A 26,924-nucleotide genomic window follows, 5' to 3' on the forward strand; every position below is an offset into this window, starting at 1 on the left:
CATCTGGCTGAGATGGAGCAGCAGGTAAGTACTGAATGTTCTGTAATGGGGATATTGCTGACTGCCGGTGATGGATCCACACCCTGTTCTATATAATGGGGAGCTGAGCACATCCACTAGGCAGAAACTTCTTCATCAGCTGCTGAGAAACCTCCATTTAAGGAAACGCAACTTCCTGCTATCTGGCTGACCCTTGTGAGACTCTGCTGTCTCTGGGGGGGCTACATGAAGAAGTGCCCCCATAATGAGCACTGCCCCTATAAGGCTAAAATCGCACACGGCAGGCTTTCTATCCATGTGGTAAGTCTACAGCATTTACAGTTGTATCAAACTGGATGAGACTTACAAGATCTTGTTGGCATGTTGTAGAGAATCTGCCCAGAACTTGAGAATTGGCCGGCAGAGCGGGTTTGGGGTTTTGGATCTTCAGTGTATCAACTGTAGAAGCAGATTTGGGGTGCAGATTCTACCTCTTCACATGAGGGGGGAATATCATATCAATATTTGCCCCATGGTGGGACTGCTGTGGGATCTGTGCTGCAGAATGTTGGCTGCAGACGCTGCACAGGGAGTTCTGTCCTGTGTGAACAAAGCCTTAACCTCCTGGGGTAGAGCTCTCCACCTGGGTGTATAATCTGCCCTGTATTACACTGCACAGTGTGCTATCCTTCTCTGGAAGGCTGCTCTAAATTAATCCCACAGGATGCACCCAAATCCACAGCTGCAGACTTCTTTGCCACAATCTGCAGGTCTAACTCTCATCTCTGCACTAAAATCCGCAGATAACCAGCAGCATTTGCTGCTATCTGTGATGCATCCTGCGGTGTAACTCCAGCTCATGTGAAAGCACTTTAAAGGCCCTTTTATAAGAGATGGATTTCACAAAAATATTTCTATGTCACAATATTATTTGTATGGGGCTCGAATTTCCCGCATTTAAAAATCTGCATGTCTTTACTTCAAAACCGCAAGACTAACTTCCCCAGTAGAAAAACTTTCTGCTGCAAAATTAGGGACGTCTTGTGGAATTGTTGCGAGTTTCTAACATACAGGAGATGTAAATCACCAATTAAAGCCTGTGGAAAAAACTGTTCTGCAGTTAAAAACACAACAAAATCAGCATTAGGGCTCCTGCACACGTGTGTGTTTTCTGCGTGTTTTTATTCACACGATATCACATTTATTTTTCTTTTTTGTGTGCAATTGTCAATGAGACTTTCCAATGTTAAAACCGCATCACACAAAAATTGCAAAGCACCAACTTGTGATGCGTTTTTTAACTTTAGAATGTCCCATTGACAATCGTGTGGAAAAAAAACGCACAGGGAAACCGCAAGTGTGCAGGAGCCCTTAGTGCTGCATCCTGCGGACCATTTAATCCCGTGTGAAAGGTTCCTGAGGGAACTCTCTCACATGCAGAATATCTTTACAAGATGCAGACAACCCATCTGCTGTGTACATGTGGGGTACGGAGCAGAAATCCACAGCAGCAGAAATACATTTTTAAATGTTTGGGGTTTTTTTTCAGATCCTAATATATATATTTATTTTTTTAACTACTAACAATGTCTAACTACCTGCACAAAAAACTGAACACACTACTTATCCTGCACAGTGTATTGTTCCATGTGTATCCCACACATAAGACAAACCCTCAAAGCTCAATCCATGGAAAACTAAGTTATGTGACTCTAAATGGAAAAATTACAAAAGAGTTTTATGAAAAACTTTTTAAAAAATGGTGGAATTGATAACTCTTGGGCAGGGAAAAAACAATAGTCTTACAATAAGTCTTAACTCAAATATGCTACTTGTACAGAAAAATAAGCTCTCATATAGCTTTTGGTAGAAAAATTTAAGTGTATGGCACTTGAAAGGAGGTATGAAAATGGAAGGGGGGGGGGGGGGGGGGGACACTGGACCTTAAGAGGTGGGATTCCACTGTATAAGCTAGAAATACCTCCTTCTAATGTCTGATTAGATCTGGTTGACACACTTAACCCTTCCCTGTACTTGTCCCCCCCTTAGAATGTACTGGTAAGGTTGGTGAACCTCCCATTGGTGAGCTCCACTTATGATCTGGTGTCTTCTGCCTATGTGACCACCAAAGACAACCATCCCTACCTGAAATCTGTATGTGACGTCGCAGAGACAAGTGTGAGAAGCATCACTTCTGTGGCTATGAGTAGCGCCGAGCCCCTCCTACAGCACCTGGAGCCTCAAAGTAGGTGTTCTATGGAAGGAGGATCTCCTCCTCACTGATGACTGAGATGCTGGGGATTAGACTTTCTTTACTTCTCTGCCTTCAGATGACTTCCATATCTAGAAATGCAGATTTTTCATAATATGCAGAGGGGATGTTGTTAGTGATGGTTCTCTAAGAATTGGGAAGATGAAAAAGAATCTGCTGTAACTCCCTGACTTCTGCCATGATATTGGGGGTTTGTATTAGACATGCAGTTTGTTCTCTCCTTGCTCAGTAGCTAAATGTTATGTCCTACAACAGTCTCAGCATTATTCCCCAGGACTTTTGCTGGCTTGTAGCTCATCAGTACATGGTTTTATCCTTCAAACTGATGCTTTCTCCCTCTTCAGTTACTCTGGCTAACAACATGGCCTGTATTGGCCTAGATAAGATGGAAGAGAAGCTGCCTATTCTGCATCAGCCTTCTGGAAAGGTGAGCTATTAAATCCCAGGGGACCTTATAAATGTCCCATAAACTAACCACCTCTGTAATAGCAGTGCAGTGTGAACCATAGCGGGGTCGGTTGCTGGGTTTGAGCTCATGGGTATAAATGTCTCTTCTGGCAGGTGGTGGCTAATGCCTCAGAAGCAGTTGTTGGGGCCAAGGATGCCGTTCTTCAGAGGATCACAGGAGTAGTGGATAAAACCAAGGGAGCTGTGCAGGACGGTGTGGAGAGGACTAAGGCTGTGGTAAATGGCAGCATTAGCACAGTCCTGGGAAGCAGTGTAGTGGAGCTGATGAGCGATCGTGTGGACATTGCACTATCCAAGTCTGAATCTCTTCTGGAACAATACCTGCCGCCGACAGATGAAGAGTTGGGTAAGCAGAAGGGTGGTCTCTGAAGCGGACTTGGAGATGCTGGTGCTGCCATTGCAGGAGGTACAACATCTCTTTGCAAAGCAGTTCTATAGCACATCAGTCTCTGTCAGAGGAACTCTTCTCTTGAGTTCTCTAATAAAACTTGTCCTATTGTAGGATAATCAATAGATTAGCAGGGCATCTGCCATGTAAGACCCTCACTGATCTTCTCTTAGGGAGTTCTGGGTGGCAGTCTCCTACTGATCACCTATCCTGTGGATAGGTGATCACTTGAAGAGCTTCAAAAACCCTTTAAGAACACTACTACAGCTAGTCATATTAAAGTAATTAAAATGGCACAATTGAATTGCTTATAGTCTCGGTATCAGCAGGAAGTAAAAGAGCTACAGTTATACCCTCCTCACTACCACCACTAGTACCAAATGCTTATATTGAAAGCATGGATCTGAATAATGATGAAGCTTTTGAAGAACCAATATAGACATAACTGTAATGTCACCTAATTTCAGCTGAGGAAGCAACTAAACCAGAAGGCTCTGAGTTGTCCCAAGATGAGGCCAGCTACTATGTCCGCCTGGGTTCCCTCTCTACCAAGGCCAGCAGACGTGCTTATCAACAAGCTGTGACCCGGATCAAGGATGCCAAATGCAGAAGCCAGGAAGCCATTGCTCAGCTCCAGATCACAGTTGACCTGGTGAGTAAATCTACCTGAGGGATCTGTTAAAGGAGATGTCCCGCGCCGAAACGGGTTTTTTTTTTTTTAACCCCCCCCCCCCGTTCGGCGCGAGACAACCCCGATGCAGGGGTTAAAAAAACCACCCGCACAGCGCTTACCTGAATCCCGGCGGTCCGGTGACTTCAATACTTACCGCTGAAGATGGCCGCCGGGATCTTCTACCTTCGTGGACCGCAGCTCTTCTGTGCGGTCCACTGCCGATTCCAGCCTCCTGATTGGCTGGAATCGGCACGTGACGGGGCGGAGCTACACGGAGCCGCTCTTTGGCACGAGCGGCTCCATAGAAGAAAGCTGAAGACCCGGACTGCGCAAGCGCGGCTAATTTGGCCATCGGAGGCCAAAAATTAGTCGGCTCCATGGAGACGAGGACGCTAGCAACGGAGCAGGTAAGTATAAAACTTTTTATAACTTCTGTATGGCTCATAATTAATGCACGATGTACATTACAAAGTGCATTATTATGGCCATACAGAAGTGTATAGACCCACTTGCTGCCTCGGGACATCTCCTTTAAGTGTGAAGCTTAGCAGAAACCCTTGTCAGTAAAACTCCTGCAAATGTCTTTATTCATCTGCAATGTAAGCCATATTACAGATTAGATTTGGTATATTTAGAGCTTCAGACAAAAATGACTAGTCTTAAATATTTACTAAGTTCAACTCCTCTATATTCAGTTCATGTGTTTGCCTGTTTGCTTATCTAGCATTAGATGTTCTTACGTCAACTAGCTCTTCAAGAAATGCTGCAGGAGTTTCAAGAGGTTCCTTAATAAATGGCATGTTTAGGACACCATATAATGGGGTGTAATAATGCCTATATAACACTTAATCATTGAATGTTTTTGTTTAAGTAATCTACTCTGGAAATGGTTTCTAGCTGATTCTAGAACTCATATTAAGGGAATAAGACATACTGGTGTAACTGAGGCATAAACCTTAGTGAGGTCCATGTAATGATGGCATCCTCCACGATCTCTCCCATGTAGACATGGTGAATATAACATTACCCTATTCTCTCAAGGTTGAATATGCAAGAAAGAACATGGATGATGCCAGTCAGAAAATCCAGACTGTACAGGAGAAGATTTATAATAAGTGGCTGGAGTGGAGTAAAGGCACAGGACAAGATGCTGGTGGGGACCCTGAAAGCACTGAGGTAATGCCAATTCCCTATAGTGTGTGTGCCAGCTTCATCTGGACCCTGGGAATCTCACATGTCTATTTCTCTCTCTAGCATATGGAATCCCGCACTCTGGCTATTGCCCGCAATCTCAGTCACCAGCTACAAACCACATGTGTGTCTCTTGTGACCAGTGTCCAAGGTCTGCCCCAAAGCCTTCAGAAGAAAGCTCAAGATGTGAGTGCCACGGCTGCAGATGTATATCAGACCTTCCATGCTGCCTCTTCCTTCAGAGAAATGTCTGCTGGCCTCTTAACCAGCACTAAGGAGCAGCTCACAAACATGAAGGGGTCTCTGGAGGAGGTGCTGGATCTCTTGTTGAACAACTCTCCCCTAAACTGGCTGGTAGGGGGCTTCATTCCCCAACTGGCTGGCAGACAAGAGGAGCAAGAATCAGTTGGGGAAGACTCTGCCACGAAGGAGCATTAAAAGCTTCCGGTGAAGAAATGTTGTACTTAAATGGACAAATCCCAACCACACCACCATTCCAACTCAACTCCTTGTTCTCTCCATCTGAGGGCCAGCAACAGTGTTACTCTTGGCTATCTTACCCAACTATATTTGAATCACTGATATGTAACCACTATGTGCACTTTTTGTAAAATAAAATGTCTGCATCAACTCTTTGCTGTTGCTGACTTGTGTTCATACAGCTGCTCAAAAAGTCAAACGGATATTGCCTAATTTGTGCTCAATGTGGTTTTTAATAGATGGAAAATAACTAGAGATGAGGTGGTGCTCAATTCTCAGGTGCTAGTTGCTCAAGACGAACTTTTCGCAATGCTCGAGAGCTCGTTTCGAGTAACAAACCCCATTGAAGTCAATGGGCGACTCGAGCATTTTTGTATGGGACCGATGCTTTACATAGGCCATGACTTGTGAAACTCTGGAAAACCTCAGTCATGGAAACGCCACGGAAGGGCAGGGGCAGCATGCATGGCTGCATCTGAGGCTCCCAGGTCCCACTTTTAAGCCAAAATGGGGGCAAGACCCCTGTCAAATTCCTGTGGCAAAGGTATAGGCAGACCTCAGTAACTCTTCTGTAGTAAAAGTATAAGCGGTCTCCAGTAACATTCCTGTAGCAGAAATACAGGGGGTCTGCCTATAACATTCCTGTAGCAAAGGTATAGGCAGACCCAGTAACATTCCTGTAGCAGAAGAATACGCAGACCCCTGTAACATTTCTGTAGCAAAGGTATAGGCAGACCTCAGTAACTCTTCTGTAGGTGTCTGCCGGACACCTGTTTGGACAGAAAGCGGAGAATACAAAAGGTAACTCCCACCACCGGCTCACCAGTGTGTACCAAATAACTACAGTGACCCGGCTTTGCTTACCCAATCAATTAATACAGAAATCATAGTACAATACATTACTTCACGTAAAAATAACTCAAGGGGAGGGAAAAGCCCCTATGCTGTCAGGATGACTTCAAGAAAAGGAATTAACAGGTAGGACCTAATTCCTGTCTTCCCCTCATCATCCTGACAGCATACACATGGAGTAGTGCCAACAATCAAGGGCTTTAGGGAGGGACCACTGCCTGTAGCACCTTAAGCCCAAAGGCCATATCACGGGTCCAGGCGATAGTGCTTCGTGAAAGTATGAGTGCTTGACCATGTGGCGGCTCTGCAGATCTGGTCGGTTGTCGCCTGGGCGCTCTCCGCCCAGGAACAGGCGACTGCCCTAGTGGAATGGGCTCTAACGTCGCCCGGGAGTGGGATCCCTTGGGATCTGGACGCCTCTTCTATGGCCCTCCTGACCCAACACGCTAAGGAGTCCTTAGTAGCGGCCCCTCCTCTGCGTGGACCCTGGAATTGAATAAAGAGGTTGTTAGACTTCCTGAAGGAATGTGTGACCTCCAAATACTTCAGGACTGCTCGTCTAACATCTAAATTATGGAACCTCTGTTCCGTGGTGTTACGGGGTTCCTGGCAGAAGGAGGGAAGTACTATTCGTTGTTCTCTGAGAACTTTCGGTTGGAAAAAAGGGGTCAGGCCTGAACTCTATTTTATCTGGGAAGGTGGTCATGAACAGGGGCCTAATAGAGAGGGATTGGATCTCCCCGATCCGTCTGGCGGATGTGATGGCAACTAGAAAGGCCACTTTATAGGAGAGGATCTTTACTGATAGATCTTCCAGGGGCTCAAAGGGGTGTGCGCAGAGGGCCTGCAAAACAAGGTTGAGGTCCCAGGGAGGCATGGTTTCCCTTATAAAGGGGTGGAGTCTGACTGCCCCTTTCAGATCTTTCTTAATTAGCCTATGGTTGCCTAAGGGGAAGTCGAAGAAGGCCCAAGGGCGGCCACCTGGACCTTTAAGGGTACCAGGTCTTAGCCCCATGTCCAAACCATCCTGTAAGAACTCCAATATTTTGTTAAGGTCAGGCTGTTGGAGGTCATGTATACTATGCCCCAACCACCTAGAGAAGGTATCCCACACCCTGGAGTATATTTTTCTGGTGGATTTTTTTTAAGGTTCTCACATAAAGTAGTGGTCCCCCTCCCTGATAGGCCCTGGCTCAGGTATTTTACCCACTCAACGTCCAGACCGCCAGTCTGAACTGTCGGACCTTTGGGCATATCAGGGGACCCTGCTGAAGGTCGTCTCTCTGCGGCAGATGTAGAGGCTCCTGTGTCGAGAGAGCGGCCAGGAGCGGGAACCAGGGTCTCTTGGGCCAGAATGGGGCCACCAGGATAACGGAGCCTGGGGACTCCTGAATTTTCCTTAGGACCCGAGGAATCGGGGATAGGCGGGAAGGCGTAGGCAAGGTCCCAATCCCAGGCCCGGGATAGTGCATCTATTCCCAGGGAGCCCCCGTCTGCTCCCCTGGAGAAAAACCGGGAACACTTGGTGTTCTCCCGAGTGGCGAACAAGTCCACCTTGGGTGTCCCCCATCTCTCTAAAATTAGCTGGAACGCATGTGGATGTAGAGTCCACTCCCCGGGGTCTATCTTCCGGCGGCTGAGATGGTCCGCCATGGAGTTCTCTGGGCCCCTTACGTGGTACGCTGTGACGGAAGGCGTCCGCTGCTCTATCCACCCGAGAACTTTCTCCGCCAGGTCTTGGAGTCGGGGGTTCCGCATGGATCCCTGTTGGCGAAAGAGGGACACAGTTATGTTATCCGAAAAGATCTTAATGTGTCTACCCCTGATCTCTGTCTCGAGTCCCCGAATGGCCTTCCAGACAGCGCAAAGTTCTTTGTAGTTGGAGGATTGAGTAGCTTCCTCCTGGTTCCAGCCCTCTTGGACGTAATGACGGCCTAAGTGGGCCCCCCAGCCAGTTGCACTTGCGTCAGTGAAGATGGATACTGGGGATGCGGGGTACCAAGCCGTGGCTCTGGCAAGGTTGGAGATAGACATCCACCATTCCAAGGAGGATTTTATCTTGTAGGTAAGGACGACTTTCCGATCCAGGGAGGCGGGGGATTTATCCCAGTTGTTTAGGATAAAGTCTTGGAGGGTTCTACAATGTAATTGGGCCCAAGGGACTACCCCGATGCAAGATGTCATGAGGCGGAGGACCCTCATGCCTCTCCTAAGGGAGACTTCGGTGGTTAGAGAAAGTGCCCCACACTCATCCTGGATCGTTTTTTGCCTTTCTAGGGGAAGGGATGAGCCCTGGTGGTCTGAGTCCAGAATCACCCCCAGAAATTTTTTCTTCTTCTCGGGCAGAAGACTGGATTTAGCGGAGTTGATGATCCAGCCTAACGACTCGAACAGACGGAGTGTGAGGTTGACCTGGAATTGGAGTTCTGAAGCCGATCCTGCTATGATCAGGAAATCGTCGAGGTATGGGACAATCAACACCTTGTCAGTCCTTAGTGCCGCTACCATCTCTAACACCAGTTTGGAGAACACCCGGGGTGCGGAGGAAATCCCGAACGGCAGGCACGTAAATTGAAAGTGAGAGACAGAGCCATCTATCACCAGGGCAAACCGCAGAAACCGCTGGGAATCTGTGTGTATAGGGACATGGTAATAGGCGTCCTTTAAGTCCACGGTGGCCATGACACTATCCGGCGCAATTAAGGGGATTGCTGACCGTACCGATTCCATTTTAAATCTTTGATACGCGATAGATTTATTCAGGAATTTCAGATTGATTATAGTTCTATAGGATCCGTTAGGTTTTTTGATTAGGAACAAGGGGGAGTAGCACCCCTTGAATAGTTCTTCTGCGGGAACCCGAGTGATGGCCCCTAGGGACAACAGCTCTTGCACCCCCAACTGGAGGGCCTGAGCAGACGCAGGTGACTGGCAGGGGGTGACCACGAACCTCCGGGGAGGAGGGTGGAAAATTCAATTTTGTAGCCATCCGAGACTAGGCCTAAGGCCCAGGGATTGGAGGTCACCTCACTCCATCTAAGGGCGAACCCCTTCAGTCTACCCCCTACTTGTAGGATCCGGGAAGGCGGATTCTCACCCTTTCCGCCTTTGGGATAGGACCAGCGTCCGGTTTTTCCTTTCCCCTTGTATGTTCTAGAGGGAACAAAAGGAGGAGGGTAGGAGGAGGAAGGCCGCTTAAAGGATTTCTCCGACGGTAGTCCCTGGCTCTTATCCGATGCCTTCTCTAGGAGTGTATGCAAGGAAGGCCCGAAGATTCTGTGTCCTTGGAAGGGCAGGGAACAGAGTCTATTCTTGGAGGCGTTATCCCCTGTCCAGGCCTTAACCCAGACAGCCCTCCTGGCTGTGTTCGAGAGGGCTGCTGAGCGGGCCCCGAACCTCACTGACTCCATAGAGGCGTCTGTCAGAAAGCCGGTTGCCTGCTGGAGGAGGGGAAGGCAGTTGGAGATGTCCTCCATAGAGCCCCTCTGAGAAATCAGCGTCTGGAGTTGGTCCAACCAGACCGACATAGATCTCGCCACAGATGTGGCTGTGATGTTGGCTTTGACGGTCAGGGCCGCGGTCTCCCAGGCCTTTTTCAACGCAGAATCCACTCTGGTATCTAGTGGATCCCGCAGTTGGGAAATGTCCTTAAAGGGGAGGGCTGCTTTTTTTGAGACCCTGGCGACTGCCAGATGCACCATAGGGATGGTTTCTAGGAACTCGATATCTTCTGGTGTGAAGACCATCCGATCCTTGAATTCCTTGGACAGGAAGAATTTCTGATCTGCCTGTTTCCACTCTGTCAGGATCAGCTGTTTTAAAATGTCATTAACTGGAAATGACGGTTTTGGCTGTGGTAGGAGCCCCCGGAACAGGCTATCCTGAAAGGATGGCTGCTGCGGCACCTCTTTCTCCACCTGCATGGTGCGCTGGACTGCAGTTAACAGCTGACCCAAGTCTGCCGATGAAAAGAAATACTTCCTTGCATCCTCCATGGGCGGCATGGATTCTGAAGGAGAATCTTCTAGGAGTCCCTCCTCAGAGTCCGACTCTTCCATTCGTGCCCGCCTTACCCTTTTCGTGGGGGGCGGCAGAGAAAGAGATGAGAGCGAGGCTTCAATCTTCTCGCGGATCATGGATCGGATGTCCGACATGCCCGAGGAGCCCTCTTCGCGGATCACCTTCTCCGTACAGTCTGCGCATAGTTGCTTGGTGTGGCCCTCTTCTAGCCGCCACAAGCAAACTGGACATTTGCGCACTCGCTTTTTGGCCTCTCTAACCTTTTGTGCATCTCTGTCCTAAGAGACGGAGACAGCAAAAAGTACTTCCAGCACCAGATACCTGATTTCTCAATCCTCCCTCCCCGGTACCCCTAAAGTGGTCTACTCACCAGCAGGCTGCTTTCAGTGTCCTCTCTGGCTGACATCTTCAGTAAGGTGCAGACAGGAGAGATGCAGGGGAATCCAGTCCTTTTAAATTTTCAAATTTGGCGCCGACACGCCCCCTTTAAGTGAGGCCCCGCCCCCATGACCGGACCGCACCGAGCGCTTCTATGCACGCTGGCATACCTCTCTAGACGTGGATCCCTGGAGACGCCGGCGTCCGAGCCTGCAGGTACCGGGGCTGCTTCCTACCGGTACGACAACCCCACTGGGCAGTGTATTGGGGGAGGATTTTCCCACTGGGGGAACAGTGCTGGGTAGATCCTGCGGGTGAGGGTCCCCTCGTAGGGTCTCACCCGCGCAAGCCCTGCCAGCCCGAACAGAGGGTCGTCCCCCCACGGGCGGACAGGCTGCATGGGAGTCTTCTTTTCTTCGTTTTCCTCCAGCATACACCTGGAGGCCCGCTTGGACTGTCCTGTAGGGACAGGAAGACACTGGTGAGCCGGTGGTGAGAGTTACCTTTTGTATTCTCCGCTTCCTGTCCCAACAGGTGTCCGGCGGACAACCTCCATGTGTATGCTGTCAGGATGACGAGGGGAAAACTGGTTTCTGTTAAAGTATCAATACTTTAGAAACTTTGAAAAATTGTAAAAAAAAAAAATTATAAGTCGAGACTTTTGGCCCGCAGAAAAATTGGCAGTTCAGCGTGATGACATGCTGTTTTAGGAGGAGGAGTAGTAATCAAGAGCGATTGACAAAGCTAATTCCCCCTTTTTTCAGGTGATAGAGAAATGCCCCTCCGGTTGCAGCGAAAAGATACGGATTACTTACCGGTAGTCCCATTTCCAGGAGTCATCACGACGGCCCCATTACGTATGGAGGTTGCCCTCTGACCCAAGTAGGGACAGGAAGAGTTTAAAAGCACCTCCCTTTCCACCATGCTTTAGTGACTTACAAATTATTACGGTCGACAATGTTTACTAAACCAAATTTTACCTTTATTCGGTCATATTTACATTTGAAAAACATGAATTAAACTAAAAGGGAGGGAACTATGGGCCGTCGTGATGACTCCTGGAAATGGGACTACCGGTAAGTAATCCGTATCTTTCCAGAGCGTCATCCCGACGGCCCCATTATGTATGGAGTATACCAAATTATACGTGGCTCTAGGGTGGGACTACTGCCTGAAGGAATTTTCGTCCATAGCCTAGGTCTTTGTCCGACTGGACGTTAACCCTGTAGTGTCGGGTAAATGTATGTATGCTAGACCAGGTGGCTGCTTTGCAAATCTGCTCGGCAGACGGCTGGCCTTTTTCTGCCCAAGAGGAGGAGGGAGAGCGTGTGGAGTGGGCTCTAATTTTCCCCGGAGGATCGAGACCCCTGGCTTTATATGCCTCTTGGATGGCGGTCTTGATCCACCTCGCGATGGTGCTCTTAGATGCCGTCTTTCCTTTTGCCGGCCCCTGAAATTGGATAAAGAGGTGGTTATTTTTACGGAAAGAGCGGGTGGCCTCCAGGTATGCTGTAACAGCTCTCCTAACGTCTAGGCTATGAAATTCTCTTTCTTTTTCATTGCGGGGATTTTGACAGAAGGAGGGCAGAGTGATCGTCTGCTCCCTATGAAAATTTGACACTACCTTCGGTAGGAAGGCTGGGTCCAATTTGAAGGTAATCCTGTCGTCTTGTATTACCATGTATGGTTCAATACAGTATAACGCTTGTAATTCCCCTATTCTCCGAGCCGAAGTTATAGCGACTAAAAGGGTAACTTTTAGCGTGAGTAGCCTCAGGGAGAGTTGTGAGAGGGGTTCAAAGGGGGGTTGGCAAAAACTAGTTAGGACTATATTTAGGTCCCAGGTAGGGAAAGTTTCTCTAATAAAGGGTCGCAGTGGTTCTGCCCCTTTGAGAAACCTACGCACCCAGCGGTGTTCTGCCAAAGGGAAATCTAGGTAGGACCCTAGTGCTGCTGTATGAACTTTAAAGGTTCTAGGGCTAAGGCCTTTCTCTAGGCCTGCCTGTAAAAATTCCAGGATTACAGGTATGTCAATCCCTGGGATTTTCCCTGGCTCTATTTTACAGAAATCTGTGAATTTCCTCCATATCCTATCGTAGATGGCTGTCGTGATAGGTTTACGGCTTTTTGTCAGGGTAGTAATTACATTATGGGAGAGTCCCTTCCCACGCAGTATCATGCTTTCAGCATCCATGCTGCTAGACCCAATTTTTCGACCCCCGGGTATATTAGTGGGCCCTGGAGCAGGAGATCTTCCACGGCTGGTAGTAGGAGTGGACCCCGAATAGTCAAGGCTTTTAGCAGGGGATACCAGGGCCTTTTGTCCCACATAGGGGCAACTAGTATGACTGACACCCGGCTGGTTTGGATTTTCCTGAGGGTGCGGGAGATCAGTGGGAACGGGGGGAAGGCGTAGGCTAGGTCCATGTCCCAGCTTTGGGACAGGGCATCTACCCCGCACGGATTGTCTCTGGGATTCAGCGAGTAAAAGTCCCGGCACTTTGAATTTTTCTTCGTGGCGAACAGGTCTATCTGCGGTTCTCCCCACTGGCAGATTAGTTGGTCGAAGACTCGCTGGTTCAGTCCCCATTCTCCTGGAAGAATGCTCTGCTCAGGAAGTCGGCAGCGACGTTTGTGGACCCTTTTAGGTGGATCGCTGAGAGAGACAGCACGTTGGATTCCGCCCAGCGGAGTATCTTTGTCGCCAGTTGTTGCAGGTGTGGGTGTCGCGTTCCCCCCTGGTGACGAACAAATGACAGAGCTGTCATATTATCGGTTAGAATTTTGATATGCCTTCCTCTTATAAGGGGTTCTGCTGCCTGAAGGGCCTCCCAGATTGCCCTTAATTCTCTGAAATTGGATGAGCGCTTAGCTACTTGGGGGTCCCAGATTCCCTGTAGATTTAGGTCGGCTACTTGCGCTCCCCATCCCGTTTTGCTGGCATCTGTTATGATGGGTACAGTAGGTTCTTGTGACCAGGAGGTACCTTTGCTTAGGTTCCTCTGCGAGGTCCACCAGCGTAGGGACTAGAGATGAGCGAACACCAAAATGTTCGGGTGTTCGTTATTCGAAACGAACTTCCCGCGATGTTCGAGGGTTCGTTTCGAATAACGAACCCCATTAAAGTCAATGGGCGACCAGAACATTTTTGTATTTCGCCGATGCTCGCTAAGGTTTTCATGTGTGAAAATCTGGGCAATTCAAGAAAGTGATGGGAACGACACAGCAACGGATAGGGCAGGCGAGGGGCTACATGTTGGGCTGCATCTCAAGTTCACAGGTCCCACTATTAAGCCAGAATACCGGCAAGAGTGGGGCCCCCCCCCTCCCAACAACTTTTACTTCTGAAAAGCCATCATTAGCATGGCATACCTTTGCTAAGCACCACACTACCTCCAACAAAGCACAATCACCGCCTGCATGACACTCCACTGCCACTTCTACTGGGTTACATGCTGCCCAACCGCCCCCCCTCCCCACCACAGCGCACACCAAAGTGTCCCTGCGCAGCCTTCAGCTGCCCTCATGCCACACCACCCTCATGTCTATTTAGAAGTGCGTCTGCCATGACGAGGGACCGCAGGCACACACTGCACAGGGTTGGCACGGCTAGGCAGCGACCCTCTTTAAAAGGGGCGGGGCGATAGCCCACAATGCTGTACAGAAGCAATGAGAAATAGAATCCTGTGCCACCGCCATCAGGAGCTGCACACGTGGGCATAGCAATGGGGAACCTATGTGCCACACACTATTCATTCTGTCAAGGTGTCTGCATGCCCCAGTTAGACCGGGCTTTTTAATTCATAGACACAGGCAGGTACAACTCCCTATTGTGAAGTCCCTGTCGACCGACAGCATGGGTGGCTCCCTGGAACCCACCGGCGGTACACAAAAATATCCCATTGCATTGCCCAACACAGCTGAGGTAGTAATGTCGTACGTAATACAGGTGGGCTTCGGCCCACACTGCATGCCCCAGTCAGACTGGGGTTCTTTACAAGTGGAAACAGATGCATTTATAATTCCCTGTGGACCCACTGCCTGGGTGGGTGCCAGGAAGCCACCGGCGGTACATAGAAATATCCCATTGCATTGCCCAACACAGCTGAGGTAGTAATGTCGTGCGTAATACAGGTGGGCTTCGGCCCACACTGCATGCCCCAGTCAGACTGGGGTTCTTTACAAGTGGACACATGTAGGTTACACTCCGTGTGCACCTACAGCATGGGTGGCTCCCTGGAACCCACCGGCGGTACACAAAAATATCCCATTGCATTGCCCAACACAGCTGAGGTAGTAATGTCGTGCGTAATACAGGTGGGCTTCGGCACACACTGCATGCCCCAGTCAGACTGGGGTTCTTTACAAGTGGACACATGTAGGTTACACTCCGTGTGCACCTACAGCATGGGTGGCTCCCTGGAACCCACCGGCGGTACACAAAAATATCCCATTGCATTGCCCAACACAGCTGAGGTAGTAATGTCGTGCGTAATACAGGTGGGCTTCGGCCCACACTGCATGCCCCAGTCTGACTGGGGTTCTTTAGAAGTGGACACATGTAGGTTAAACTCCCTGTGGACCCACTGCCTGGGTGGGTGCCAGGAAGCCACCGGCGGTACATAGAAATATCCCATTGCATTGCCCAACACAGCTGAGGTAGTAATGTCGTGCGTAATACAGGTGGGCTTCGGCCCACACTGCATGCCCCAGTCTGACTGGGGTTCTTTACAAGTGGAAACAGATGCATTTATAATTCCCTGTGGACCCACAGCCTGGGTGGGTGCCAGGAAGCCACCGGCGGTACATAGAAATATCCCATTGCATTGCCCAACACAGCTGAGGTAACGTCAGCTGGAATGCAGGTGGGCTAAAAATTAATTTGATTACACTGTAGGCGAGGGCCCACAAAAATTGCTGTATCAACAGTACTAATGTACATCCCAAAAATTGGCCATGGCCAGCCAAGAGGGCAGGTGAAACCCATTAATCGCTTTGGTTAATGTGGCTTAAGTGGTAACTAGGCCTGGAGGCAGCCCAGTGTAACGAAAAATAGGTTCAAGTTACAGTTCCAAGGCTTTTAAGCGCATTGAAACTTATAAAAATTGTTCAGAAAAATTATTTGAGTGAGCCTTGTGGCCCTAAGAAAAATTGCCCGTTCAGCGTGATTACGTGAGGTTTCAGGAGGAGGAGCAGGAGGAGGAGGAGGAATATTAGACACAGATTGATGAAGCAGAAATGTCCCCGTTTTGGATGGTGAGAGAGAACGTAGCTTCCATCCGCGGGTGCAGCCTACGTATTGCTTACGTATCGCTGCTGTCCGCTGGTGGAGAACAGAAGTCTGGGGAAATCCAGCCTTTGTTCATCTTGATGAGTGTTAGCCTGTCGGCACTGTCGGTTGACAAGCGGCTACGCTTATCTGTGATGATTCCCCCAGCCGCACTAAACACCCTCTCCGACAAGACGCTAGCCGCAGGACAAGCAAGCACCTCCAGGGCATACAGCGCTAGTTGAGGCCACGTGTCCAGCTTCGACACCCAGTAGTTGTAGGGGGCAGAGGCGTCACCGAGGATGGTCGTGCGATCGGCTACGTACTCCCTCACCATCCTTTTACAGTGCTCCCGCCGACTCAGCCTTGACTGGGGAGCGGTGACACAGTCTTGGTGGGGAGCCATAAAGCTGGCCAGGCCCTTAAAGACTGTTGCACTGCCTGGGATGTACATGCTGCTCGATCTCCGCACCTCCCCTGCTACCTTGCCCTCGGTACTGCGCCTTCTGCCACTAGCGCTGTCGGCTGGGAATTTTACCATCAGCTTGTCCGCAAGGGTCCTGTGGTATAGCAACACTCTCGAACCCCTTTCCTCTTCGGGAATGAGAGTGGGCAGGTTCTCCTTATAGCGTGGGTCGAGCAGTGTGTACACCCAGTAATCCGTTGTGGCCAGAATGCGTGCAACGTGAGGGTCACGAGAAAGGCATCCTAACATGAAGTCAGCCATGTGTGCCAGGGTACCTGTACGCAACACATGGCTGTCTTCACTAGGAAGATCACTTTCAGGATCCTCCTCCTCCTCCTCCTCCTCCTCCTCCTCCTCAGGCCATACACGCTGAAAGGATGACAGGCAATCAGCCGGTGTACCGTCAGCAGCGGGCCAAGCTGTCTCTTCCCCCTCCTCCTCATCCTCCTCATGCTCCTCCTCCTCCTCCTGTACGCGCTGAGAAATAGACAGGAGGGTGCCCTGACTATCCAGCGGCATACTGTCTTCCCCCGCCCCCGTTTCCGAGCGCAAAGCAGCTGCCTTTATGGTTTGCAGGGAATTTCTCAAGATGCATAGCAGAGGAATGGTGACGCTAATGATTGTAGCATCGCCGCTCACCACCTGGGTAGACTCCTCAAAATTACCAAGGACATGGCAGATGTCTGCCAACCAGGCCCACTCTTCTGAAAGGAATTGAGGAGGCTGACTCCCACTGCGCCGCCCATGTTGGAGTTGGTATTCGACTATAGCTCTACGTTGTTCATAGAGCCTGGCCAACATGTGGAGCGTAGAGTTCCACCGTGTGGGCACATCGCACAGCAGTTGGTGCACTGGCAGCTTAAAGTGATGTTGCAGGGTGTGCAGGGTGGCAGCGTCCGTGTGGGACTTGCGGAAATGTGCGCAGAGCCGGCGCGCCTTTACGAGCAGGTCTGACAAGCGTGGGTAGCTTTTCAGAAAGCGCTGAACCACCAAATTAAAGACGTGGGCCAGGCATGGCACGTGCGTGAGGCTGCCGAGCTGCAGAGCCGCCACCAGGTTACGGCCGTTGTCACACACGACCATGCCCGGTTGGAGGCTCAGCGGCGCAAGCCAGCGGTCGGTCTGCTGTGTCAGACCCTGCAGCAGTTCGTGGGCCGTGTGCCTCTTATCGCCTAAGCTGAGTAGTTTCAGCACGGCCTGCTGACGCTTGCCCACCGCTGTGCTGCCACACTGCGCGACACCGACTGCTGGCGACATGCTGCTGCTAACACATCTTGATTGCGAGACAGAGGAGGAGGAGGAGGGTGCTTTAGTGGAGGAAGCATACACCTCCGCAGATACCACCACCGAGCTGGGGCCCGCAATTCTGGGGGTGGGTAGGACGTGAGCGGTCCCAGGCTCTAACTCTGTCCCAGCCTCCACTAAATTCACCCAATGTGCCGTCAGGGAGATGTAGTGGCCCTGCCCGCCTGTGCTTGTCCACGTGTCCGTTGTTAAGTGGACCTTGGCAGTAACCGCGTTGGTGAGGGCGCGTACAATGTTGCGGGAGACGTGGTCGTGCAGGGCTGGGACGGCACATCGGGAAAAGTAGTGGCGACTGGGAACTGAGTAGCGCGGGGCCGCCGCCTCCATGATACTTTTGAAGGACTCCGTTTCCACAACCCTATACGGCAGCATCTCAAGGCTGTTGAATTTTGCTATGCGGACGGTTAACATTTGAGCGTGCGGGTGCGTGGCGGCGTACTTGCGCTTGCGCTCCAACAGTTGCGCAAGCGACGGCTGGACGGTGCGCTGAACTACACTGCTGGATGGGGCCGAGGACAGCGGAGATGAGGGTGTGGGTGCAGGCCATGAGGCGGTAGTGCCTGTGTCCTGAGAGGGGGGTTGCATCTCAGTGGCAGGTTGGGGCACAGGGGGAGAGGCAGGGGTGCAAACCGGAGGCGCTGAACGGCCTTCGTCCCTTGTGGGGTGCTTGGCCATCATATGTCTGCGCATGGTGGTGGTGGTGAGGCTGTTGGTGTTGGCTCCCCGGCTGAGCTTTGCGCGACAAAGGTTGCACACCACTGTTCGTCGGTCGTCAGGCGTCTCTGTGAAAAACTGCCAGACCTTAGAGCACCTCGGCCTCTGCAGGGTGGCATGGCGCGAGGGGGCGCTTTGGGAAACAGTTGGTGGATTATTCGGTCTGGCCCTGCCTCTACCCCTGGCCACCGCACTGCCTCTTGCAACCTGCCCTGCTGATGCCCTTGACTCCCCCTCTGAAGACCTGTCCTCCTGAGTAAGCGTTGCACACCAGGTGGGGTCAGTCACCTCATCGTCCTGCTGCTCTTCCTCCGAATCCTCTGTGCGCTGCTCCCTCGGACTTACTGCCCTTACTACTACCTCACTGCAAGACAATTGTGTCTGATCGTCATCGTCCTCCTCACCCACAGAAAGTTGTTGAGACAGTTGGCGGAAGTCCCCAGCCTCTTCCCCCGGACCCCGGGAACTTTCGAATGGTTGGGCATCAGTGACGATAAACTCCTCTGGTGGGAGAGGAACCGCTGCTGCCCAATCTAAGCAGGGGCCCGAGAACAGTTCCTGGGAGTGTTCCCGCTCCTGAGCAGGTGTCATTGTAGTGGAGTGAGGAGGCTGGGAGGAAGGAGGAGCAGCAGACAGAGGATTCGGATTTGCAGCAGTGGACGGCGCAGAACTGCGTGTTGACGATAGGTTGCTCGAAGCACTTTCTGCCATCCAGGACAGGACCTGCTCACACTGCTCATTTTCTAATAACCGTCTCCCGCGTGGACCCATTAATTGGGCGATGAATGTGGGGACGCCAGAAACGTGCCTCTCTCCTAATCGCGCAGCAGTCGGCTGCGACACACCTGGATCAGGAGCTCGGCCTGTGCCCACACCCTGACTTGGCCCTCCGCGTCCTCGGCCGCGTCCACGTCCTCTAGGCCTACCCCTACCCCTCAGCATGCTGTATTACCAGTGATTTGATTTCACAGGCAGGAAATAAATTGGCACAAGACTGCAGCCAAATATAATTTTTTCCCTTTTTTGAAAACGAAAGGCCCCACTGCCTCTAGTGAATGAATAATCTAAGTTTAATAACTGTGCTGTGGCCCTGCTAATGTGGCACAGAACGTGAGTGTAGCAGAGTTATTAACTCTGGCAGAGCAGGTATTTTTTTTCCCAATTAAGGAAAGCAAATGGCGAAGCCAGGAGTAAAACGTAGCTGGGTGCGTCTGATTTTTAAACGTTGCACATGCAGCCGACACGTGTCCACCGCCCTTAGGACGGACAGAGGCAGGACAAATACAATTATTTTCAGTTTTTTTCCACCAAAAGGCAGCACTGCGTATATTCAATGAACATGAGAAGTTTAATAACTGTGCTGTGGCCCTGCTAATGTGGCACAGAACGTGAGGGTAGCAGAGTTATTAACTCTGGCAGAGCAGGTATTTTTTTTCCCAATTAAGGAAAGCAAATGGCGAAGCCAGGAGTAAAACGTAGCTGGGTGCGTCTGATTTTTAAACGTTGCACATGCAGCCGACACGTGTCCACCGCCCTTAGGACGGACAGAGGCAGGACAAATACAATTATTTTCAGTTTTTTTCCACCAAAAGGCAGCACTGCGTATATTCAATGAACATGAGAAGTTTAATAACTGTGCTGTGGCCCTGCTAATGTGGCACAGAACGTGAGGGTAGCAGAGTTATTAACTCTGGCAGAGCAGGTATTTTTTTTCCCAATTAAGGAAAGCAAATGGCGAAGCCAGGAGTAAAACGTAGCTGGGTGCGTCTGATTTTTAAACGTTGCACATGCAGCCGACACGTGTCCACCGCCCTTAGGACGGACAGAGGCAGGACAAATACAATTATTTTCAGTTTTTTTCCACCAAAAGGCAGCACTGCGTATATTCAATGAACATGAGAAGTTTAATAACTGTGCTGTGGCCCTGCTAATGTGGCACAGAACGTGAGGGTAGCAGAGTTATTAACTCTGGCAGAGCAGGTATTTTTTTTCCCAATTAAGGAAAGCAAATGGCGAAGCCAGGAGTAAAACGTAGCTGGGTGCGTCTGATTTTTAAACGTTGCACATGCAGCCGACACGTGTCCACCGCCCTTAGGACGGACAGAGGCAGGACAAATACAATTATTTTCAGTTTTTTTCCACCAAAAGGCAGCACAGCGTATATTCAATGAATAATAACTGTGTTGTGGCCCTGCCTACACAATTCTTTCCCTGCAGTATCAATGGAGGGTGCAATGCTCTGCAGAGGCGATTTTGAGAAGAAAAAAAAAATGCAGCACAGCTAACAGCAGCCAGCACAGTACTGCACACGGTTAAATATGGCCCTAGAAAGGACCGTTGAGGTTCTTGAAGGCTACACTCACTCCTAACACTCTCCCTGCCTATGCAGCACTTCTGTCCCTAATGCCGGGTGCAACGCTCTGCAGAGGCGATTTTGAGAAAAAAAATAATTGCCACTGCTAACAGCAGCCAACACACAGCTATCAGTGGCCCTAATAAGGACCTTTGGGGGTCTTGAAGCCTACACTAACTACCAATTCTTTCCCTACAGCAGCTCCGGTACAAACAGCACTGTCCCTCATCTAACTCACACGGCATCTGAGGCGAGCCGCGGGAGGGGCCAACTTTTATATTCGGCGGACACCTGATCACCCCAGCCACTCACAGCAGGGGGGTGGTATAGGGCTGGAACAACACAGGGGGAAGTTGTAATGCCTTCCCTGTCTTTCAATTGGCCAGAAAAGCGCGCTAACGTCTCAGGGAAGGAAGTGAAAGTAACCCGAACACCGCATGGTGTTCGTTACGAATAACGAACATCCCGAACACCCTAATATTCGCACGAATATCAAGCTCGGACGAACACGTTCGCTCATCTCTAGTAGGGACTCTTTGACTCGGACGGACAGGCTCACCTTCTTATCCAGGGATGTCTGCCGTTTGTCCCAGTTGGCAAGGATAAATCCTTGTAGTTGCCGGGTATGGGCTTGTGCCCATGGGACTATCTGAATGCAGGCTGTCAGAATGCCCAGCACCTTCATTGTTTCTCTAATAGAAACCGTCGTAGCCTGACAGAGGGAGTTTACTCTTTGGATGAGGTCTTCCTTCCTAGATGATGGAAGCCGGGATTCCTGGATATGGAAGTCTAGTAATACACCCAGGTATACCTTCTGTGTACCAGGGTTCAGGTCGGACTTCTGCTTGTTGACTATCCACCCTAAACTGTTTAGGGTGGACAAGACGATGGATAGGTCTATACGTATGGTCTTCTCTGTCCTTGACACTAACAAGAAGTCATCCAGATATGGAAATATACGGATCTGGTTCCGCCTAAAATAGGCTACCATATCTATTATGATTTTTGTGAACACCCGAGGGGCGGTGGAGATTCCGAATGGAAGGGCCATGAATTGATAATGTTGGATCTTGTCACCCTCCCGCAGAGCGAATCTCAGGTACTTGTGATGGGCTGCAGTTATTGGGACGTGGTAATATGCATCTTTGAGATCTATGGTGCACATTACACTATCTCGGTCTATTAGTGAGACAATAGATCTTACTGTTTCCATCTTGAATTTTTTATACAAAATAAATTTATTTAGGGCTTTAAAGGGGTGGTCTCGCGAAACCAAGTGGGGTTATACACTTCCGTATGGCCATATTAATGCACTTTGTAATATACATTGTGCATTAAATATGAGCCATACAGAAGTTATTCCACTTACCTGCTCCGTTGCTAGCGTCCTCGTCTCCATGGTTCCGTCTAAATTCGCTGGCAGCTTGCTTTTTTAGACGCGCTTGCGCAGTCCGGTCTTCTCTATTCAGCACGAGCCGCTTCAGTGTGCTCCCCGCTACAGCTCTTCTGCGCATGCGCAGACGAGCTGTCACTGCTCGGGAGCGCGCTGCAGCGGCCATTCTGCACCTTCCTCTGTTAGAGGAAGGTGCAGAAACTGGAGCTGCCCAGCGGAGAAGCCCAGCCCAGCCCAGCAGCCCTGAGAAGCGTCCCAGGTAAGTGATGGGTCGGGGGGGCTGTCGCTAGGCCGGGGGGGGCTGCCGCTAGGCCGGGGGGGCTGTCGCTAGGCCGGGGGGGGGCTGCCGCTAGGCCGGGGGGGCTGTCGCTAGGCCGGGGGGGGCTGCCGCTAGGCCGGGGGGGGCTGCCGCTAGGCCGGGGGGGCTGTCGCTAGGCCGGGGGGGGGCTGCCGCTAGGCCGGGGGGGCTGTCGCTAGGCCGGGGGGGGCTGCCGCTAGGCCGGGGGGGGCTGCCGCTAGGCCAGGGGGGGCTGCCGCTAGGCCGGGGGAACTAGCGCTGGGCTCCGGAACCTAGCGCTGGGCTCCGGGGCCTTCACCTGGGCTGAGGGTCTAGCGCTGGGGAGCCGGGGGCTAGCGCCGGTTACCTGCTGCCTGGCGGTGGGCGTCTGGTCGGCGGCTGCGGGGCGTCTGGTCGGCGGCTGCGATGCGTCCGGTTGCCATGGAGACACAGCTGGCGGCGTCTCGGGAGCGCGCACGTCGGGCTGCAGCGAGCGACGGGGAAAGAGCCGGCGGCCATCTTGAGAAAACTTTTATAAGTTGCTGAAACGCTGGAACGGTAAGTACGAACCAGCTAGAAATGTCATTTACAGGGGGGCTTAGTAATGTGTACTTAATGGGGGGGACTGGGCAAAAAAAAAATTTAACTGCTTCCTCGAGACATCTCCTTTAAGGTTAAAGATAGTCCTAATGGAACCGTTTGGTTTTTTGATTAGAAATAGGGGGGAATAGAATCCCTCACCCCTTTCGTGATCAGGGACTTGTGTAATGACCCCTAAGTCCTTGAGTTCCTGTACACCTTTTATGAGGTTCCCTTGTTCCTGTAGGGACCCAGGGGAGGTTATGAGGAATCTCCTAGGGGGTAGAGAGTGGAACTCAATTCGGTACCCTGCTTCGATTATTCGGAGTACCCAGGGGTTAGATGTTATCCCCTGCCACTGGCTTAGATAGCCCGCTAATCTACCCCCTGTTTGTTCAGGGGAGGGTTCCTTACCCCGACCTGTCTTGGGGTACGACCATCTTCCAGTCTTCCCTTTCCCTTTAACTTCGGGAGGTGGCTGGCGTGTCCTCCTTGGAAACGATGGTTTCCTGAAAGGTTGTCTGCCGGGCAGGGTCTTACTCTTGTCGCCGACTTTCTCCAGGATTTTGTCCAGGACGGGCCCAAACATGTATTACCCTTGGAAGGGGATGGCGCAGAGCTTGTTTTTAGATGTTATGTCTGCGGCCCATGTCTTCAGCCATAATGCCCTTCTCGCTGAATTGCTGAGGACTCCGGTTTTTGCACCGTATCTCACCGTCTCCGCTAATGCGTCAGCCAGGAAGGCCGTAGCCATTTTTAGGAGGGGGAGACAGCTGGCCAACTCCTCTCTGGGGGCCCGATCCTTGATGGAGGCTTCTAGCCTGTTTAGCCATAGTACCATGGATCTGGCCACAGAAGTTGAGGCTATGTTAGCCTCAATGGTGAGGGATGTTGCCTCCTAGGCTTTCTTCATTAATCCGTCGATTTTTTTATCCATGGGGTCGGATAGCTGGGAAGTGTCCTCAAAGGGCAAGAGGGTCTTCTTGTTGCAGGGTCTGATTGACCGGGAACATGGTCTTTCTCCTGGACTGGAGGCCGCCAAACATCTCATCTTGGATTGTCCTAGGCGGGTTATCCTCTTTTATTTGCATTGTTTCCCTCACCGCCTTGATGAGGTGTGTAATGTCGCTTGATGAGAAGTAATACTTTCTCTCATCTTCTATAGGAACTGGTGGGTCCTCTAATTCTCCTTCGGACGGAAGCTCCAGTGATTCACCGGAGATTGAGCTCGCCGATTCGGTCTGCCTTGGTCTTTTAGGGACCCGTGATGGACCTGGCTGAGCCTGGGGAAGGGACGCCATGGAGGCTTGCAGTTCTTCCCTGATCATGCAGCGGATGTCAGATTTAAACGCCGCTTTTTCTTCTGCAAGTATTTTTCCCGTGCATTCCTCGCATAGGGGCTTTTTATAGCTTTCCTCGAGCCTTTTGTTGCAGAGGACGCATTTTTTCGATTTTTTTTTCTCGGGTCCGTTTTCTTTGGACCTTCCTTGTCCATCTACCCATGCAAAGTGGGGGAGAGGGGAGAGAAAAAGGGGAACATATATGCATCCGACTTGTACAAGTGATCATTTTGCGCATTCCTTTTGGCATATAGCCTACTTACAGTTGGTAGGGTATCAGTCTCTCCCTCACGTGCTGAGCTGTCGTGGGTAGACATACTCACATACACTGTCTGGCAGTCAGCAGGATCCTCCATGGAGTTTAGCCTGCTTATATGGGGAGGATTTTCAAATTTGGCGCCATTTCCGGGTTCTCGCCGGTAGCCACGCCCCCTACGTTGAGCGCGTGACGTCACCACGCCGGATGACGTCACCGCTATGCGCGCCGAGGACCAGGGAGGCCGCCGAACATGCCCGAACATGCAAACCGCGCGAGGGAGACCAGCGCTGCTGAGGCGACTTATGGCTCCGTCGGCAGCGCAGGTCGGGGATGCAGGGACTCGTGAGTGTGCGGCCCCAACCTCTACCCCTCCAGGGGGATCGCACAGCGTGCGTTAAGTTTTCTTCTGGTAAGTTTTCTTCTCCGCAGCTTGTCTGGAGCTGCTCCTCTGTCCCACCGTAGGGACAGGAAGACACTAAAGCATGGTGGAAAGGGAGGTGCTTTTAAACTCTTCCTGTCCCTACCTGGGTCAGAGGGCAATGTCCATACGTAATGGGGCCGTCGGGATGACGCTCTGGAAATAATCTTTAGGTTCCGCTGCTCTCCGCTGGTGGAGAAGAGAAGTCTAAGGAAATGCAGCCTTTGTTCATCTTTATGAGTGTAAGCATGTTGGCACTGGCAGTTGACAGGCAGGTACGCTTATCTGTGATTCCCCCAGCCGCACTAAACGCCCTCTTTGACAAGACGCTAGCGGCAGGGCAGGCCAGCACCTCCAGGGCATACAGCACAGGTTTGTGCCACGTGTCCAGCTTTGAAACCCAATAGTTGTATGGAGCAGAGGCATCACAGAGGACGGTGGTACAATCTGCTACGTACTCCCTCTTTTTACAGTGCTCTCTCTGACTCAGCCTTGACTGGGGAGTGGTGACAGTCTTGCTGGGGAGCCATGAAGCTGGCAAAGGTCTTGGAGAGTGTTCCTCTGCCTGCGCTGGACATGCTGCCTGATCTCAACACCTTCCCTGCCAGTTGGCCCTCGAACTGCATCTTCTGCCACTAGCGCTGTCAGATGGGAAGTTTAGCATCACTTTTTTTCCACCAGGGCCCTGTGGTATTGCATCACTCTCGTACCCCTTTCCTCCTCGGGAATGAGAGTGGAAAGGTTCTCCTTATACCGTGGGTTGAGAAGGGTGTACACCCAGTAATCAGTGTTGGCCAGAATGCGTCTAATGCGAGGGTCACGGGAAAGGCATCCTAACATGAAGTCAGCCATGTGTGCCAGGGTACCAGTATGCAACACATCGCTGTCCTCACTAGGAAGATGACTTTCAGGATCCTCCTCCTCTTCAGCCCATACACACGGAACAGATGAGAGGCAAGCAGCATGGGTACCCTCTGCAGTGTGCCCAGTTGTCTTTCCTCCTCCTGCTCCTTCCCCTCCTCCAAAACACACTGAGATAGACATGAGGATGGTCTGGCTATCAAGCGACATACTATCATCCCCCATCTCCTGTTCCAACCGCAAAGCGCCAGCCTTTATGCTTTGCAGCGAACTTCTCAGCAGGCAAAGCAGCGGAATAGTAACGCTAATGATTGCCGTATCGCCGCTCACCATATGGGTAGACTCCTCAAAGTTTCTGAGGACCTGGCAGATATCTGTCATCCAGGCCCACTCCTCAGTAAAGAATTGGGGAGGTTGACTACCACTACGCCACCCATGTTGGAGTTGGAATTCCATTATTGCTCTATGCTGCTCATACAGCCTGGCCAACATGTGCAGTGTAGAATTCCACCATGTGGACATGTCTCACAGCAGTCGGTGCTCTGGCAGCTGAAACCGATGTTGCAAGGTCCTCAGGGTAGCAGCGTCCGTGGTGGACTTGCGGAAATGTGCGCAGACGCAGCACACCTTGCCGAGCAGGTCAGACAAGTGGATAGTTTTTCAGAAACCGCTGAATCACCAGATTGAAGACATGGGCCAGGCATGGCACGTGTGTGAGGCTGCAGAGCCGCAACCAGGTTACGGCTGTTGTCACACACGACCATGCCAGGTTGGAGGCTCAGCGGCGAAAGCCACAGGTCGGTCTGCTCTGTCAGACCCTGCAACAGTTCGGGGGCCGTGTGCCTCTTGTCACCTAAGCTGATTAGTTTCAGCACGGCCTGCTGACGCTTGCCCGCTGCTGCGCTGCGCAATACCGACTGCTGGCGACGTGCTCACACTTCTTAATTGGGAGGTGGAGGGTTTGGAGAAGGTGGCATAAAACGCTGCAG

General features: G+C 51.1%; 1 protein-coding gene across 1 annotated transcript; it reads left to right on the top strand.

Moving 5' to 3' along the window:
* LOC136578670 (perilipin-2-like) lies at nt 1-5,409 on the top strand. The gene is made up of 7 exons (XM_066578862.1): nt 1-24; nt 2,029-2,224; nt 2,596-2,678; nt 2,813-3,065; nt 3,575-3,759; nt 4,822-4,956; nt 5,035-5,409. Exons 1-7 carry the CDS (start codon nt 13-15, stop codon nt 5,407-5,409), a joined length of 1,239 nt encoding a protein of 412 aa, XP_066434959.1. The 5' UTR covers nt 1-12.
* Nucleotides 5,410-26,924: the final 21,515 nt, after the last annotated feature.

The sequence above is a fragment of the Eleutherodactylus coqui genome, chromosome 9 (assembly GCF_035609145.1).
Source record: "Eleutherodactylus coqui strain aEleCoq1 chromosome 9, aEleCoq1.hap1, whole genome shotgun sequence".
Classification (NCBI taxonomy): Eukaryota; Metazoa; Chordata; class Amphibia; order Anura; family Eleutherodactylidae; genus Eleutherodactylus; species Eleutherodactylus coqui.

Excerpts from the sequence above, each read along its gene's own strand:
- LOC136578670 (XM_066578862.1), top strand. Across the intron at positions 2,225-2,595 it reads ACAGCACCTGGAGCCTCAAA|TTACTCTGGCTAACAACATG; the intron begins GTAGGTGTTCTA and ends CTCCCTCTTCAG. Across the intron at positions 2,679-2,812 it reads TGCATCAGCCTTCTGGAAAG|GTGGTGGCTAATGCCTCAGA; the intron begins GTGAGCTATTAA and ends CTCTTCTGGCAG.